Below are 18316 nucleotides of genomic sequence, written 5' to 3' on the forward strand. Positions count from 1 at the left end.
TTATTGAATGTAATTTTACTACAAAATCGGTTTATCATGTTCCATGTCACCCCTTCTCAACTCGTAGCCAGCGGCAACGGAGTAGATTAGTCGATAAATTCCTACACTAGGACGAAAATATTAAATAGGTACCAGAAGTAATTTCCGTCAGAGATTTTACGCTTATATCAATATAAGTTAACATAATTAAACAAGCAATATGGGTAATACCGAAAGTAATGTCGCTAGTGCCGTAAAAAAGCAAGCAGGAACATCCGAGCAGAAACTTTATAAGCTTCTTGATTTAAAAGGTAATTTTATTATTTTATTTCCTTTTGCTTATCTAATATTTTAGTATGCCAACATTCTTGCAAACCTTATTAAATTTATAAGATTCATGAAACCAAACAATTTACAATTAATTAGATTGATATTTAACCCAAGAATTTGAGTTTTGCCTGTAGGTATGTTTGTAGTATCCATACTCTCTTATCCTTACTATATACTACATATTATACTAGGTACGATCCTTACAGATTATCTCAATCGTTTCATACACGTAAGTGAGCTCTGTCGTATAAAAACAGTTATAAAAATGGAACAAAGTTAATATTGAAGGAGAATCTGTCCGTAATAAGGAGGCTATTGATATTTGAACAAACAGGTCAAGGTCTCCTGGTGGACATGATGAAGCGCGCTGTCCAGAACAAGCAATATGCAGAAATAGATCACGCCATCAAGACGAAGGTGGAGCCGTTCCTTTACAACAAGGGCAACGGCAGGTACATACCCATATCACACATGGTGCTGCTCAGGAATAAGGAGAGGCCGAGACATAAACTGGTAATTGGGATATTATTGTTCAATATTATCTGGATTTATTAAGTAAAGAGCAGTTGTATTTACCTTCTCAAGTTAAGTGACAAAAGTTTCTAGACACTATTGAACTGAGGTTAGATATCATGCTTATATCTGCCTTTCAGTTCAATATTATCGTATAAATGTATTTCATTAAATAGCAAGGATAAGAGATGACGGAAGAGGATATAAACTAGGTTAGTGCAATAGGACAGACGAAGTAACATAGATCCACAGACATAGATGTAATACTGTCCTTGAAGTAAGTAACTTAATATTATAAAATTTCTATGCAATGCGAATGAGAGTGATATCTTGATACTGGAATAATTATTTTCTTATTTTTGAGGAAACGAATTAATTTGTACCCAAATAACTCATGTCCAGTTGCCACCATTGCGAGGCATGGAAAATCCTGATGAAGAATTTGATGTAGACAAAGACTGGCCCGAAGTCACACAAGCGGAGTATGATGCCAACCCATCCGCTTACCGTGAGCTGTGTTGGAATCTAAAGGTAGACAATAAACTCTGTAAACAAGATGATAAATGCATGTAAAAATTAAAAATGTTATTAACTTTATCAAATAACTTACCAGTATAATCGACTATAAAAATGAGGTTAGGTTATTTAAGTCTAGAAATATTTTAGGTAGATGCAAAAATATTTTAGAACTAGTCGCAGCAGTCTCACGTCCGTGACAGCAGATAAATTCCAGGAGTCGGTACTCCTGGAATTTATCTGCCCGCGTTGGTGTGGCCACGTCTTGTGTAAACCGAGAAGTTACTTAGCAAACAAATAGCTGGCCATGCCGGCCCGGTCTAGCAGACCCAGAGAAAGTGCTGACTTGATATTGTAAAAGAGGACATACATACTTACTATAATTGTTAAGTATGCCGAATATCGTGAGAAGTGTTGAAGAAAAAGTAGGAAAGTGGACCTTGAATTTCAACACTTTACGGCTGAGGATGCCCCGATGATGAGGAACCGGGAAAATGCTCAGATGAAAGAGAACGCTATAATATTTTTGTAGGAGCTCGGTGCAGTAGGAGAGACGATACTTCACCTATGTCTGCTGAACGTCACCTCTTTGATGGCAGATTTAGCGAAGAGGCTGCTAAGGTTCTACCCAAAACTGATCAACGATATCTACGTTAGCGACGAGTATTACGGTAATATCTAAATGAAAAAACTTCACTCTACATTCAAATGATATGCCATCTTTACCCAAATAACGAATAGACTACTACAAGCTTCGTCTATTGAGTCTGTCTATTGGGGCAAAAAATATGGTCGTTTTTTCTTTATTGCTACTCAAGTTAAACTCGCCTAATAGACATCTGATATGACTTTGTGATTATCGTCACCATTATGTGAGTGTCATTGGTGAACTCAATATAGTCAGCAACTATAGTGCGCATTTTTCTCATGATGTCTTATTTCACCGAAAGCTGGTCTATGAAAACCTATATATACCTATATATGTATGAGTTCGTTTGGTATATAAAACTCATGTGGTATGAGTAGGATTTGAACCTTTTTATCCAAATCCAAATTCTTCAATGTATATTATTGTTAAGACAGCTTCTAGGTGAGTCGTCTTCTGGTTGTCAATACGTATTGGCTAAAGCTTTGCTCTTCGCATCTATTCTTTACGTTAGTTTAACCTACATTTTTAAATTGCACTTACACTGATTAACTAAATTGCAATAGCTGACATGTTGCCGGCATCCTAGGAAATTATTTTTATACAGAAGCTAATTTGATAGAGCGCCTGATAAGTGGCCGTTAAAATATTAAAAGCGACTATGATTTATGAATATTTTTTTTTCCATGAGTAGTTTATTTATTAATCAATAAATTATTTTAGTGCAAAAAAATACGCATCCGAAATTAGATTCAACGAGCCTAAAAATCATAATATTTATTAGTTAGGTCAGACTGTAGGTACAATGGAAAATATTATTTTACAGTAGTCCGCTGAGCCACAGGCAAATCGAGTTAATAATAAGTAGGTAATTTCATTATTTCTGAGGATTTTATATTAGAGAAAATTAACGTACAATCGTACAAGTAGACTGGAGTATATTCCCCGCTATATGCTACATTCTTGATTTCCCAATGGAGAACCGAGCTTTGTTTAATTTCAAAATGTTTGTTTCTTGATATTAACTATTCTTATTTCTTACGTTTCTAAAACATTTTCTTCTCAAAGAGAATAAAAACAATGTTATATTATAAATTACATTATAGCTTAGCTATTATTAAAGCTTATTTATCTACACAGTTTTATTTGAGTGTGTTATCATAAATATGGCTGATGATAATATTTTACGATCTTCCGTCATATACTGTAATATGAGTAATGGTGGACATCATAGTACAAAATTATGTATAGAATCTTATGATAGTTCAATAATGTATCTTAATTTTACAAATAAGATACAAAATGTATTCACAGGAGAGAATGTTCTCCACATGGCTATTGTCAACGAAGACCCCACGATGGTGAAGTTCCTCCTAGAAGCTGGTGCGAACTACCACGAGCGGTGTGTGGGCTCCTTCATGAGTCCGGAAGATCAGAAGGCGTCGAGACAGGATTCGCAGGATCACGAATGGGTCAACGTCACGCCCATCACTAATTATGAGGGGTCAGATTTTTTTCTTCACCAGCGCGTTGATAGCCAGTTCTTTTTAAAGTATAATAATAATTCAAAATGAGAAATGACAAAAATCAGTTACCTGAAGGTTCTAGTGCAATGAGAGTGTAGACATTTTTTTTGTTATCTCCTGACCGGAAATCTACCTTTGATAAATGTGAATAAACTCTTTATTTATCACTTCAGATTATCTTAATTGATGACGTAATTAACATTTTAGTTAAGAGACTGAGCAGTTTATTTATAACAAGCTTAATTAAAATCCTATAATTAATCGTCTACTGTCCTCTGTATACACAAGAAAAATTTAATCTAATATACAATCATGTACATTATGTATTAGAAGGGCACAATACTGTTGTTCTGTACTGTGCTTATATATTATGTTATTAAAACATATATTAAATTACGTTTCCTTGTCATTGTTCAAACTCACAAAAAAAATCTGTACTAGCTATATATACGCACGAGGAAGACTATCAGAATCCAGACAATTCCAAAGGATCGAAGCCGTGGGGCACAGCTACTACATATATTAATATGACGTATAGTTAATTTATGTAACTCTACAGGTACGTATACTGGGGCGAGTACCCGCTGAGTTTCGCGGCGTGCCTGGGCCAAGAGGAGTGCTACAGGCTAATCCTAGCTCGCGGGGCAGACCCCAACAAACAGGACACCAACGGCAACACCGTCATGCACATGCTCGTTATTTATTCTAAAATGGTCAGATTTTTTTTTCATACTGACACGACTCATATTTATTTGACTATTCAAAAGTGATAACATTATATTAACGGGACTTCGTACGAACCTTTTTAAATATATTCGTTCTTTGTCCCGTTAATATATGTAGTTATATGTTCAAAGTGCGAAAGTTTGTAAAACTACAAAAGTGATGTTGTTTCCTGCGCCTGGTTCTTTATTTGTTTTAAGAAACCGTATCTAATGAAAACGGATTAGATTAATAGATGTTGTTACTTTTTACCGGCACTCAAAGCCGGTATTTGAAGAATCAGCATCTTATACGGCATATTAACGGGACTTCGGGACTTAGAACGAACCTATTTAAAAAGGTTTACAAGACAAGAGTATTCCAAAATTCATATGTCGATATAATAACCGTCATTAATAAAACAGAGCACCTTCGACATGGCGTACGAAGTGGGCGCGTCGCTGAACATCCGCAACGTGCAGAACCTAACACCTTTGACCTTGGCTGCCAAGTTGGCTCGGACGGAGCTGTTCTTCCACATCCTCAATATCGAGCGCGAGATCTACTGGCAGATCGGGGCCACCACCTGCGCAGCGTACCCTTTGGGGCAGGTCGACACGATTGATACAGAGACTGGATTGATTAGCAAGGATTCGGCGCTCAATCTTGTTGTTTTCGGGGTAAATTTTGTGTTTAAATCCTTAATGTAATTTGTAGTATCGTAGATAAGTTTACGAGTGTGTTTACAATTTAATAAAGTTATATACAATGCTTTGATAAAGTTATATACAATTGATTAAGATGTTGATGATGCCAAAATTTGAGTAACCCAAACCATTTTGTGAAGTCGGTACAATCCATAACTCTGATACAATTTGGATCTTTACACAAAATATTTTCTAGGAAAAGGATGAGCACTTGGAACTGTTAGAAGGCATGTTGATTGACCTGCTGAAGACTAAATGGAACACGTTTGTCAAGTTTCGTTTCTACAGACAGTTCATCTTGTTCTCTTGCTACTTCTTAGTATCCCTGGTCTGCTTCACCTTGAGGCCGGGGCCCCCTGATAGGGCACTCAACTCTACTGCCATAAACACTACCAATATACCAAGTGTCAATGATACAGAGTTGGTTAGTGATGTTGGTAAGTAATTATTTTTATTGAGTAACAATAATTTGATGAATATGATATACTAACTAATATGAAATTAGTTTATTTTAGTAATATTTGTATGGTATGAAATACTATTATATTTAATTCTTATTGTGTCTGCGGTAATTTAAAGTCATGATGTGATGATAACTTTCAGAAAACTGTACAATAGGAATAAATTTGGCGGAATTAGATCCCGGAGCTGTAGAGATGATAAATGCAACAAAAGCAGATGGACCACAATGTGCAAGATTTAAGAGCCATTCTAAAGATAAAGACAAGCGTAAGTTATGTCCTATTACTAAAACTATATCTTAGTCCAATTACGGAAATTAAAAACAGTACAAATTTCTTATCTACTTTTCATGAAATTTAAATATTTTTAGATGAAACAAACAACAATTGATTTTCTAATAATTTTCAGCCCGTAAAGAAACTAATATGGAAGGATGGTGGGAAGGTCTCACTGAAGAATGCAGATTGATGAACTTTGACAATTTGCAGGCGAAAGTAAGCGTATTATTTGGGGTAAAAATTTAAGAAATTGTTTTTTGAGAAACTCCACCTGCACACTGGTGCGAAGAGCCCCATCAGTTTTTTTTTTTGATAAAAGTAACCCATTCTTGGTTTCATTTACCTGTATTCTAAATTTTCCCTCCAGAACGAACGACTTCCCCGTCAACTTTCCCGTTTGGTCTATTTTGGTCGGAAAACTTTGTTTCCCGAACTGTAATTTTTTTCTAATTTTTTCCAATAGATGAAAAACAAGTACATTAAACATAATAATATCTAGTTAGATATAAGAATATCTTATATATCAGGAGGATTTGTTAGAACGCATTTTGGTTATAACCAAATATATAGATATGATTGACGTTATAGGTAAGAATAGGAACGGAGCTGGTGTTGTGGGTTGGCGCTCTTTCATACATCGGGGCTGCGTTGCGAGAGGCAAGGTTCCTCGGGCTCAAGATGTTCTTTGAAAATTTGAGTACGGTGCCTTCGAGGTTAGTCTGATTAGTTTAATTTTCTTTCTTTTTTATTTGACTGAATTTTAATGAAAAGACTCAATACCTAGAGTTTATGAAAGACGTAGTATCTATAGTACTGTATCTGTATGGATATGGTACAGGATCTTTGAAAATACTTTGATCCATCATTTCATCCACGTATTTTAGCGATTATGTATATTGTACCAAAGTGTTTGAACGAATTGGTACCTTGGAGTTTGCAGTATTTAAGGAGTGAAAATGTAATTAACAATATTTACCGACTTCCAGGGTTATGTTCCTATTCTCCTGTCTGCTGATGATATTCCTGCCGACCCTACGCTTCTGGTGCGCTGACGAGGCGGAGGACCATCTCGCTGTCATCATAATGCTCACTACAGCACCCTATTTTCTGTTCTTTTGTCGGTTCGTATAATTAAACAAGTAATCTCACTTCTTCCAGGCCGTAGAGCTAGTACCAAATTTTGAGCAGGTTCTTTACGCTTACAACACACTAGCATTTTTTTTTCGGGCGTATACTTGATTTATTGCTTGTGTAAACTTTCCCTTTTTTATGATCCTTCCCTTTTTTCAGGTTTTCTAATGGTATTGTTATAATTAGTAAGATTTATATGTACCTGTTAACATTTTAATTTTATTTGCAGTATTTCTAATAGTTTCTTTATTTCCATTCCTAATCTCGAGTATACGTTTTTATTGTGATAATTAATTTTAATAATTTAATACGTATTTAGATGATGTTTCATTGTATCCAACAGCGGTTTCAAAACTGTGGGACCTTTCGTAGTGATGATTTATCGTATGGTGATGGGAGATCTGCTTCGATTCGTCTGTATTTACCTGGTGTTTGTGATGGGATTTTCACAAGGTACGAAAAATTAATATCAATTCATAACAGTGCTTTGTAGCTTCTTTAAATAAAACGCGTGTTATAATCATCACACGCATAAAACATTGGTTTGAGTCAGCCGCATTGCACGGACTTCTATGCGCGATGTGTTGTCTTTCTCGACTGTACGTAAATTACGATGGCGCACGTCATTTCACATTAAGTAGTCCACTAAGGTCAGGTACGACTTATTGTATTACAAAGTCTACGACATTATAACTAACATATAGTTAATTAGGGAAATAAACTCATAAGCTTTATGTGACCTTGACCTCTATTGATCTGATAAAATTTCGGAGTGGGCGCTATTCAAACTTCTCAAGGTCACAGAAATTGCTTTTTCAACAAAATTCTCTGTGATTTGATGAATCACATAATTGGAGTATGTTTGCGAAATAAATTAGTACCTATATGGAGTTAAAAAAAAAAAACAAGAAATCTTTGTGCACGTATATGTCATGGTCAATCGCATGTAAGCATGTCTGAGCTAACTAACAATAGGATGGACTAGGCAAGCCTAGCCGTATTAGGTCTTCGAAGCCTATGAGAAATCGTACGCGCTTTTATTGTAATACTGGTTGTTTTCGGAGTGGGACGCTCTGAGACCCTGTTTACTTTTAAATAAGATTATAATAGTATCACACTCCGTTAAAATTTAGGCAAATACAGCAGTGTTTGCCTAAATTTTAACGGAATTCTTGAGTATTAAAAATCAATCACTTATTGGCATTTCAAAAACAGTTGTAACAATATCTGTGGAACCAAACAAAAATGAACAGGACCAGCTCTTGTAATGGTATAACTATAGTGGGGTCGATCGAGGTAGGTACTTGAATTTTTTAAATTGACCAATTACAAATGTATTGTAAATGAGTAATTACGAAAGGCAATTCACAGATAATAACAAATCGTGAGTTTAATTTCTATCAGTGAACGTCTTCGGAAAAATCCCGTCTATCCCACTACTCCCATTGCGTTGTCCTATAGTGAGACAACTGTTGTCCCATTAATCCCATGGGTGATTTAATCTGCAGTACTGACTCTATCTTGTAGAACAATACATGAATTACTGATTTAAGACCATTTGTTACGATTTAATCACAAATCCGTAGGCCATTAGTTTTTTTTATATTTTATTTATATTTGTTATAGGTTTCTAAATTAAACTGTGCTGCACTGTGGTGGTGCTGCATTTTAATCTTCCTCTAAAGTTAATGTTTCCGCAATATGCTAGATTTGTCCTAAGTATAGGTATATTTATTATTTCAGCGTATTATGTAATATTCTTGTCATTTGACAACCCAAATACGCCGGACGGGGTGGACGACTCTGTGTCAAACCCCATGCCCTCGCCGATGGAGAGCATCATGGCCATGTTCCTCATGTCTCTCACCTCCTTCTCCGACTACTACGGGGCGTTCGACCGCACCGACCACGAGATTGAGGCTAAGGTAACTTACAGCATTAGCTTCTCCTCTGACCTTATCTTACGAGACATTTTAAGGATAAGAAACAATCATCATGACATTCACAAAATTCCCTATTTTCCACGCTATTCTATTACATTCATCCGTACTACTCACTAATGGGTGTCACATACAAATTTATTTAAACTTTATTGCCCAAACAATACAATTTGTAAAAATACAATAGACAGATTTAATATCAAAACATTTAAGATAATGTTTCATTTTGGGTGTTTTCTAATTACAATACATAAGGCGATAATAGCATTGCTCCACCCCGTAAACTGGTACTAGTAGGTTTTGATGCCTCTGATTGCACTGGACTTTTTGGTAAAGTTGTAAATATAAATAACTCCTCATACACCAATACAGTTGACCTCATTTCTCTGTGAACTTAGCACATCTGACCGCATTGACGCATTGACCATGAGGTAGTAGTACTCACTGTATGATATCACACTTTGTATCAGATGTAAGTACTCATGTAACCAATGTTTTTATGATTACAATGAAATTCACTACAATTTCGCAAATTTTAGAGTAACAAAATTACAGTAAAAATTATTAAATTTTTATTTCTTGACTTTCACGGATTCATCACACAATCCTTTAAAGGCGCAAGCTTTGTAAAAGAGTATAGTATCTATTTAAAACACTACCTAACTTAATGTTAATTTGGTTTTTCTTGACATGACCACTGATTAAATACATTTGTTCCCTTTAGCTCCTGTTCGTCATCTACATGATAATAGTAGCTGTCCTTCTAGTAAACATGTTGATTGCTATGATGGGAAACACGTACCAGAAGATAGCGGAGACAAGGAACGAATGGCAGAGGCAATGGGCGAGGATAGTGTTGGTGGTTGAACGAGGGGTGCCGCCAGCGCAGAGGCTGAAGCAACTGATGACCTATAGTCAGCCCATGGCTAGTGGCAAGAGGGCGCTGGTGCTCAGGATTAATCAGAAGGTCAATTATAAGATAATCCATATTAAAGTCCATCTGCCACGCTTTCACCACAAATTAACCATTACTGGGCCGATTTTGATTGAAATTTGGAATAGGCATAGTTGATGTTTAGAAATCCAACTTAGGCTTACCTCAGGCAGAGATGCGGGTGCTGCTAGTGTAGAAGTTATACCTAATATAAGAAAATAATTTGTGTATAAGTTCATCAGTGAATACAAAATGTGACATTTAAACTTATGATGTACACTGAATATAATAAATCTGATATTATTTCATACATATTCTTATAATTTATTTATATTATATATATATATCTCTCATATGATTATTTCATTTACAGAGTGAAGACAAAGAAGAAATGAAAGAAATTTTGGAGATGAAAAGAACTCACGAGCGAATTGTTGCTAAGAGGTTGATGAAAAATGCTCCGTTGAAGGAAAGACAAGTTCCACCGCATATTATTATTAAGAAGTAGAACATAAGTAATGAAAATGAACCAGTAGAAATTAGAGCCAGAAATAAAAAAAAAGTATAAATAATATTAATTAATTTATGTTTGAAGAAAAATGATAAATTGTGTAGTCTAAATATAAAATTACAGCCAGGAACACATAAAAATGGAATAGGTAAATTTATGTTTAGGTAAAAAAAGTTTGAAAATTTGTAGATTTTAATTTATTCTTTAAATAAGTTGGAACTGTTGTATTTCCTTACATCATATTCAGGTCAAACAAATTATTATCTAATAAAATAATGTATCTTATTTCAATGTGTTAACGTGTGATAGATAAGCGAAGGTGCAAATTATGAGCGGGTTCTGAGCGCGACCATCGGTTTTCACTGTTACCTCATTGTTTGGCCACAACCTCAATCTGGGCTACCAAAGTTTAGTCAACTAGTGTTTACTATGCAAATACATGGAACATTTCATCTTTTTCATAACACGAGTAATTGACAAATCCGCTTAGTAAACATTTTTATCCCACTGTGACAGTTTTTGAGGGTCATTACTGCGAATGTTTGCATTTCTATTTCGATGATTTCTGCAAATTACTCTTGGATAAATAATTGATTTAGAATGCTTGTTCTTGTCGTCAATCGTCTAATTGTGATATTAAGCAATCGCATCGCTAATTGTTGTGACATTGACTGTTATGAATGCGATGGATGCTTTTTTAAATAAAAATAAAAAGTCCAAGACGAAATAGTAACTCATAAATTATGTTTTAACTTTCACATTAAATAACGCTTAAAATATAAGTGTACGTACTTACACAATGGGTGAGCACAACGATGGTTACATTTTCCTTCAAAGCATAATGAAAGACAAACAGAATATTCGCTCTGCCTTTTGCCTGTACTAATGGTTGTAGTGTTTCTAAATTAGTCGAAAGCTCCGATCCATAATGAGCGAACTTGTCTCAAATGACGTTGCCGCAATATTTTGTTGTGTGTATACTATTGATTTGAAAAGTTGCGAAGTGAGCGTATGTAACGCATATTTAGGAAAACAACTGGTTGCCTAATTTTCCACCTTATCATGGCCACGTTGGCTCATCCATGGTAAATTGGCGACCCTTTAGTTATTTTAACCAATTAACAGGCTTCTGAATATTTCTCTCGATTTGTTGCTGCAGAGACTATTGTGGCGATGGTTGTTACAAAATTAGATATAAATTATATATTTCAGACAGAGTCCATATGATGTTAGTAACAATATTAACTTACACTAGTGTTAGTAAAAACAAACAAAAATATATTACACAGCATGAAGCCGCAACCATCGCTGAACCAAAGGAGTATCCCATAGGTCAACAAATACTTTCAGGTCATATCACGACTTAAAATATCGAAAAGTATATCTAATTTAACTTAAAATTGTGAAAGCATAAGATTATGTTACAAAAAATATTTGTATGACCTAGGCGTATTAAAATGAGACCGAAACGAATTTAAAAATTGTTTGATATTAGGAGATAATTGATGAATCATAAAGAAATTCCTATTACTATCAAACGTGTAAAGCACAGATGCCGTCTGAAACTGTTCGGACACACTTAAAATAATCGTCAAAAAATAAACATTTTGTGCAACTTCGCTAGTCGACGTCAATGTTTGCCATATGTTTGTAGTGGTGGAGGGTATAAATCTATGAGTGTCCCATTACTGTCATCACACGACGCTGCACGAGCCATCATGAGGAGTGCGGTAAGTCACGTCTGCCTTAAAAGTGAAACCTTTGTGTGCATTGTAGTGTTTGACTAGTGGGTGTGTAGCCTAACAGTGGTTGTCTACTTTCGATGAACCATGGGAAAACTAATGGTGTTAGTTTGTGTATACATCTGTTTATAATAGATTTATGTGGTTTTAAATTTATCTCTCTCTCTCTCATCTCCGCACATTGCTGGTTTCATTTGGGGCTATGACGCCGCGATATCTGAGCTCGGCGTAAAAATAACCTTAAAATTTTCAATCGAGGTACTTATTTCATTATCTGTGCTTAAAAGGGTCCAACAAAGCACTAAGTACCCGCTGTAAGACGGTGCGATATCTTGAATCGAAAATTGTTCATATATGTATTTCACAGTTACCTTACGTGAAGAATTAACAAATAAACAACCAAACTTATTTTCACGTTTATAATTATATGGTTTTATTATTATTTATATATTTTACTAAGAGAATTAGAATTATTATTATTGAGCTGGAATAATATTTTAATTGAATTGAATCTTTAAGTGGTGAAAATTATGTTTTCAGGTAGTGTTATTGTCGTTGGTAGCTGCAGTAGCGGCGGAGGCACCATACCACCTGCCCCGACCGGCCCCTCACAGCCACAGCCACGGCTACCACTACCCACACCCACCACCACCGCCACCACCAGCACCAAGACCACCGCCACCGGCTCCTCAACCGAATATCGGATATCATTATAATCCGCCACCACCAGCCCCGCCGGCACCTCAGCCATATTACCCTCAACCAGCACCTCCACCACAACCATACTACCCACCAGCGCCTGCACCTCAACCTCAGCCCCAACCTTTCCCGCAACCAGCCCCAAATCAAGGATATAATTACCCGCAACCACCAATTCAACCTTTCTTATTACCCCAACCTGCTCCACAACCTGCTCCTCAGCCACAGCCAGCTCCGCAACCGCAACCGGCTCCTCAACCTATCGCTTACCATCCACCAAGCACCTCATACGGAGTGCCTCAATTCCCCCAACCCCAGCCACAACCATTACCTCAGCCACAACCCTCATACCACCTTCCTCTTGCACCACAGCCTCAACCACAACCTCAGCCTTTGCCTCAACCTAGCCCATCATACGGCCAACCCCAGCCACAGTTTGCCCCCCAACCTGCCCCACAACCCGCTCCGCAACCTGCTCCTATCCCCATTTCATACTACCAACCTCAGCAGCAACAAACTGGATACTCTTATACATCAGCTACATCAGGATCGGGACAGTTGCCACTTCAATCACAACAACAGCATTCATCCCTCTCGAGCTACCAAGCCGATTCCAATCAGTACAGCCAAGGACAATCCCCACATGAAGCTCTTGATTCTGTTGTTGTCGGTAGAGTGCAAAATATCATAAAGGACAGCGAACATAGTTCAGCAAAGAGCGCCGGGTACCAGTCGCTGGTATCAGGAGTGTCTCTGGAGAACGCTCAACCCAGTATTGAATTGACCTCATTTACACACACATCAGCATTGGGATCAAGTCAAAGTGGTAGTTCATCAGAATCTCAACAGTCATCGGGTCGTTCGGCTGTATCCGGTCCGTCGTCAAATTACGGCTTACCCGAGGTCATAGCGAATAGTCAGTCAGATTCCCAGTCAAGCTTTAATTTCTTGCCACAGGCGCAACCAGCCACTTCATATGGCTCACCGAATTAACCTAAGAATAATGTAAATACTTTGTAAATAAATTGTAATGTATAATTTTTGTTTCATATTTTATATACACGGCACAAATACATGAAATTTAAATCGATAATACATTTCTCTTCATTATCATACACACTTTTCACTTGACAATTAATTTATCGGCTCGGACAATTTTCATGAACAACGGATATTTCACATCATCCTGTAATAAAAAATGCAGTACTTAGATATTATTTCATCACTAGCAATATGGGAAAGTATATACTTATATACTTATAGGTTATACTTATAACCTATATTATTTTAGCTAACGAGAGATTTTGAAGTATAGGTAATGGAATTACCAACAGTTTGACATTATTCAGGGTTAAATAATTATTTAACCCTGAATATTCAATATATATAATAATAATATATATAATTATATATACTCAAATAATTATGCAATAACATGAACTAAAGTAAAAAAATAGTATTAAAAAAAACTATGATAGTAAAAAGTACTTACGAGACATATCGAATGACTGGACGTTTGTACAGTTTCGTTCACTTTGTTGACAGTCCGGAATTGTGGCTTCGCCGGAACAACAAAATGGCTGGGTGGTACAGTACATATTTTCATTGGGGCTGACGAGGAGACCGTCACTGCGGTTGGTATGACAGTAGTTGTCAGCTTAGGAGCCATCGGTATTTGTTCCTCATCTGTCTTATAAGGTCCAACCATTGTTATATTCTGAAATGCCGTATGGCAGTCAAAAACTATGAAATAATCTGGTTAGAGTTAGAGATTATAATTGAGTTATCATATTTAAATTCGTATTCAATATACTAAACATATAATAAAACTGTAAGTGGGCTATATCTATACATAAGACATATTAAAATAATAATAATGGGGGTTTTTATAGAACTAATAGAATCTAAACATTTTTTTCAGAATTTTGTCTGCATGTTTGTTATCCATGCAGTATATTCCATATTATAGTAGAGTAATTTGATACGGATTTCATATTTGTATAGCCTATGTTCGAGCTTAAAATGTGGTATAGGTTTCTACGTGATACGTTGCTTAGAACCTGAGATATTGACATGATATGAGCGTATGCACGAAATAAACGCGAGCGAAGCCGCGGACAATAGCTAGTATTGTATAAGTACAAAGGGCACGATTAAGACTATAATCAGTTGTAAATAAAATACCTGTTGACAGATAGCCTTTACTGCATCCTGAAATGAACGAGTGCAAACGCAATCAATACTTTTCGGTGCAGGTGTAGGAATAGGGATAACAGGAGCTACATTAGGAGCTGTCATTGGTGCAGCTATTGGCGCAGGTACGGGTGCAGGTATAAGTGCAAGGAAGTCGAATTCAACAGGACACTGGCAGGAGATATTACGAGTCGGCGCTTTTTTTGTTGTTTCATTTTCATAATCAATAAGGCATTCGCAGGACGCGTCATTTAATTGTAGAACTTTACGGTATGACTTTTTTGAAGGTACATTTTTCACTTGCTCTTTGAGACCACTAGATACTTGCTCGACATTTTGAGCTGGCTTATTTGTATTTCTCGAAACGCAGCTGCTGCAGCAAACAGTGGTATTAGACACGCTCTTAGGAGTTTGAGCCCCCTGAAACAAAAATTACGCAAATGTATAAACAAAAGATCTAATTTAATTTTTTTTTCAATCAGTCTTTTAACAAGTGCTATAAATATTCATAGATAAGTAATAATATTTAACAAGACATTCAAAGATATATATTTAAACATAACACTTACTTTACTTAGGTAGTTGTAATAATATGATTAGTCATAATATTACAACTAATCAATATGTCTGAATGTCTAAATGATAGAGTACTAATAACTTTTAATTTATAATTTGGTACTAGCTATTGCCTCTTTTTAACGTTTGGAAAGACGCTCGTCCCGTCCATCCGGCCACGGGAGGCCGGTCAGGTGTGTGGGACTTTAACCCACTAAAACCACACGGTGTCAACGCCTACCACATTTGTGCCGGGACCGTGTGCTAATCTCGCTCCACAGTTCCGGGCGCGGCGGCCGCTACCTCGGCGGCCTCGGCACACTAGCCTATGTCACTTTACACAGGAGAGTAACTATGGATACGAAAATCACCAAATATCGATCTAATGGTGACGAGAGAGGACTAACAAAAAACAAACACTTTCACATTTATAATATTAGTAGAGAATGGTATTATGTTAAATACCTGTCGAGGCTGTTGTGTTTTAGGCGGAGCCGTCACCTTATAGTCATACTGAGTGTGTGCATCGGTTTTTGTCATCGAAACAGTATCACATTGACATTCTACATCTACATGATTACATGGTAATTCTTTGTTGCTGGCGTTATTCATATTATAATCCTGTTTACTTTTATTTTCGTATAATGTCAATATTTCAGTTTTTGTACAGCTGCATTTTTCCTTCTTTTCATTTATGGTACCTTCAGTCATCACGATGTCAATGGACTTTTGGTAGTCAATATCGTACACGCGACTGGTCGACCTGGTCGTGCTCAACGATTTTGCTGCGCTTTTCTTTTGGGCCAGAGTTTCCGATACAGTTCTGATATTTCCTCTATAAAAATGATAAATTAATTTACTACCATTTACTGAATATCGCCAGATATATGAATTATTATAGCGAAGGCCCTATTATTCAATCACGAAAAATCGATTAGATTTTAGAATCATATATGTGAAATACATATAAATGCAGGGGGTACTTACTGCCGATGTTCTGACGTAGTGATCGACATTTGTTTTTTTGGCTTCATGATGAATTCGCAGCTGTTACACGACCTTTTTAAAATAAGTAATTACATATCAGTCAGTGATAATAATGCTATTAAAGCTCAGGTCAAAGGATATGAATATATGGAATTAATAAATTAAAATACGAGACAAATAGGTACTCACTTTGCGACATTTTTTTGACTCGCGGTCTTTCGTTTTTTGAGATGACTAGAAAAAAGAAAGTAAATGGAATAATAAAAAATGGAATGAACTTTGTACTTATTCAGTATGTTTTTGGAGGAAAAACTAGATTATTACACACTCAAATCTACTAATCTCAAAAATATTACCAAAATTGAACTAGAGACAAAATACAAATTAGCGTTTTTACAAAGTATTTTTTTTATTCCTAAGATACTGGACACCGAAAATGTATTCCTCATGAAAAATAATGAAGACTATTTAGTAGGTTGTGCGAAAATTTACGAAGAAATTGTTGGATTTAGCATTGGATAGAACGGCTTCGAAGGAGTTGGAGGGACTTTTGTCCTACGGAAAAAATAAATATTATAAGAATATAATCCCACATCCAACCTGGGAGGTACCGCATTAGGCTCTTGTCTGTTTGGCGACTGGACAGACGTGTAATAATTGTACTGCTGGTTCTCCTGGATGAACTGGCCGTACTTGCTGTCCAGCCAGTTGGCGAAATTTGAAAAATCCGGAGTCTTTGTTCCGGCTGTTTGTTCCTTGGTTTGAGGATGATGTTCCTGAAATTATCAAAGTATTAATACACTAGCAGTTACCCGCAGCTCTGCCCATGGTAGCTTTTGTGTGACCTCGGATAGATCATAACTGAACTGATCATAACTGATAGACTTTCGCATTCATAATATTAGTATGGATAACTAAGAATTAATGTTACATAGAAGTCTTAAGTAGATTTTACACAATACTGCACCTGAGTGTACCACCGAAATGCTTTAACGAAAAAGTTGGGACTCCCTTTCTTCGCCCGAGGAGACCTGTTTCTTCGCATTGAAGGTTGCTAGCAATAAAAAAATAAACTAACTTTATTAACTACTAAATATAAATTTAAAAAAAACATCCTTAGTCAGCTCGTCACAGAATAACCTGTTAGAAGGCGCAGGCAGGTCGTGGAAAACAAGGAAGGACGAGAAATGGCCTTATTTTGAGCAAACCTTTGTCAATAAGTGACACATATAAACGGAGTTGATGTAATGAAAGTAAACTTATAAGTAGTCAAAAATTTAACTTATGATAAGTTCCATTAAAAATAAAAATAGAATTACGAACCACTTTAGCGTAGTAAATAAGAGGGTGCCCCATAGTTTGGTAGTAATCGAACCATGGGTCCTGCATGTTTCCTAGTGCCCTATAGCTATAGAAATCGTCGCAGTCACAAGCGCTGGATGTCGATGACATTGCTGTTGGGGGCAATTCGATGAGAGAAGGGAAACAGAAATAAGATGAAAATTATGTGGAAATTTATATCAGAAAAATTTGACATTTGTCAAAAGAAAATTGTAGAATGAAAGAATTCTCTGACTTTGGAAATGTCAAAACCACAAATATTGCAGTCGAGTAGTCTTTGATGAGTTAAAGAGTTTTTACATGACTGCCCAGCCCACAAAGGAGTGTTGTTTCCAAGGCTTATGTTTGTATGGTTATTTCACAAATATAAAAACATGTTTTTTTAATTTTTAGTTATTTCGATATTAACTGCAATTTTTAATAAACTTCTACGCGCGTCTGCATGCCTAACAAGCGCGTAGGAGTGCTGTTCTAAATTGCAACTTACATAATTAATTTACTTTTGAATTCAATAACCTACATCAATATATTCTCTGCAAATAGTTGTTAACTATAATACTTTATGCTTTACAATGAATCCAGCAAAACCAACTTGATTATCGAAATCGTTTAATAAAAAAATAT

General features: G+C 36.1%; 2 protein-coding genes across 4 annotated transcripts; one reads left to right on the forward strand and one right to left on the reverse strand.

The window, feature by feature from the left end:
* Positions 1 to 155: 155 nt before the first annotated feature.
* On the forward strand, positions 156 to 12597 carry nan (nanchung). The gene is made up of 17 exons (XM_053745268.1): positions 156 to 290; positions 644 to 822; positions 1225 to 1353; positions 1871 to 2009; positions 3299 to 3488; positions 4070 to 4223; positions 4638 to 4892; positions 5116 to 5356; positions 5523 to 5648; positions 5790 to 5875; positions 6248 to 6372; positions 6646 to 6780; positions 7134 to 7243; positions 8534 to 8715; positions 9455 to 9697; positions 10038 to 11905; positions 12458 to 12597. The coding sequence occupies exons 1-16, from the start codon at positions 200 to 202 to the stop codon at positions 10170 to 10172; spliced, it is 2520 nt and encodes an 839-aa protein (XP_053601243.1). The 5' UTR covers positions 156 to 199; the 3' UTR covers positions 10173 to 11905; positions 12458 to 12597.
* Positions 12598 to 13622: 1025 nt separating this feature from the next.
* Positions 13623 to 17915, reverse strand: LOC128669977 (uncharacterized). Of its 3 annotated transcripts, XM_053745269.2 has the most exons (9): positions 17675 to 17915; positions 17319 to 17405; positions 16952 to 17127; positions 16541 to 16585; positions 16352 to 16423; positions 15830 to 16199; positions 14801 to 15229; positions 14109 to 14333; positions 13624 to 13802 (listed from the first exon to the last, which is right to left on the reverse strand). In XM_053745269.2, the coding sequence occupies exons 1-9, from the start codon at positions 17801 to 17803 to the stop codon at positions 13740 to 13742; spliced, it is 1596 nt and encodes a 531-aa protein (XP_053601244.1). In that variant the 5' UTR covers positions 17804 to 17915; the 3' UTR covers positions 13624 to 13739. The 3 variants fall into 3 exon arrangements, with proteins under 3 accessions (XP_053601245.1, XP_053601244.1, XP_053601246.1); XM_053745270.2 differs by lacking the exon at positions 16541 to 16585 and having other exon boundaries at positions 13623 to 13802; XM_053745271.2 differs by lacking the exon at positions 17319 to 17405.
* Positions 17916 to 18316: the final 401 nt, after the last annotated feature.

The sequence above is a fragment of the Plodia interpunctella genome, chromosome 5 (genome assembly GCF_027563975.2).
Source record: "Plodia interpunctella isolate USDA-ARS_2022_Savannah chromosome 5, ilPloInte3.2, whole genome shotgun sequence".
Taxonomy (NCBI): Eukaryota; Metazoa; Arthropoda; class Insecta; order Lepidoptera; family Pyralidae; genus Plodia; species Plodia interpunctella.

Bases quoted from the DNA above. Each gene is read 5' to 3' on its own strand.
- nan (XM_053745268.1), top strand. From the start codon at position 200: ATGGGTAATACCGAAAGTAATGTCGCTAGTGCCGTAAAAAAGCAAGCA. The intron at 5,649-5,789 runs GTAAGTTATGTC...AATAATTTTCAG, and splicing joins TTCTAAAGATAAAGACAAGC to CCCGTAAAGAAACTAATATG. The intron at 5,876-6,247 runs GTAAGCGTATTA...TTGACGTTATAG, and splicing joins TTGACAATTTGCAGGCGAAA to GTAAGAATAGGAACGGAGCT.
- LOC128669977 (XM_053745269.2), bottom strand. From the start codon at position 17,803: ATGTCATCGACATCCAGCGCTTGTGACTGCGACGATTTCTATAGCTAT. The intron at 16,424-16,540 runs GTGAGTACCTAT...TATTTTAAAAAG, and splicing joins AGTCAAAAAAATGTCGCAAA to GTCGTGTAACAGCTGCGAAT. The intron at 13,803-14,108 runs GTAAGTACTTTT...TTTTTATTACAG, and splicing joins CCAGTCATTCGATATGTCTC to GATGATGTGAAATATCCGTT.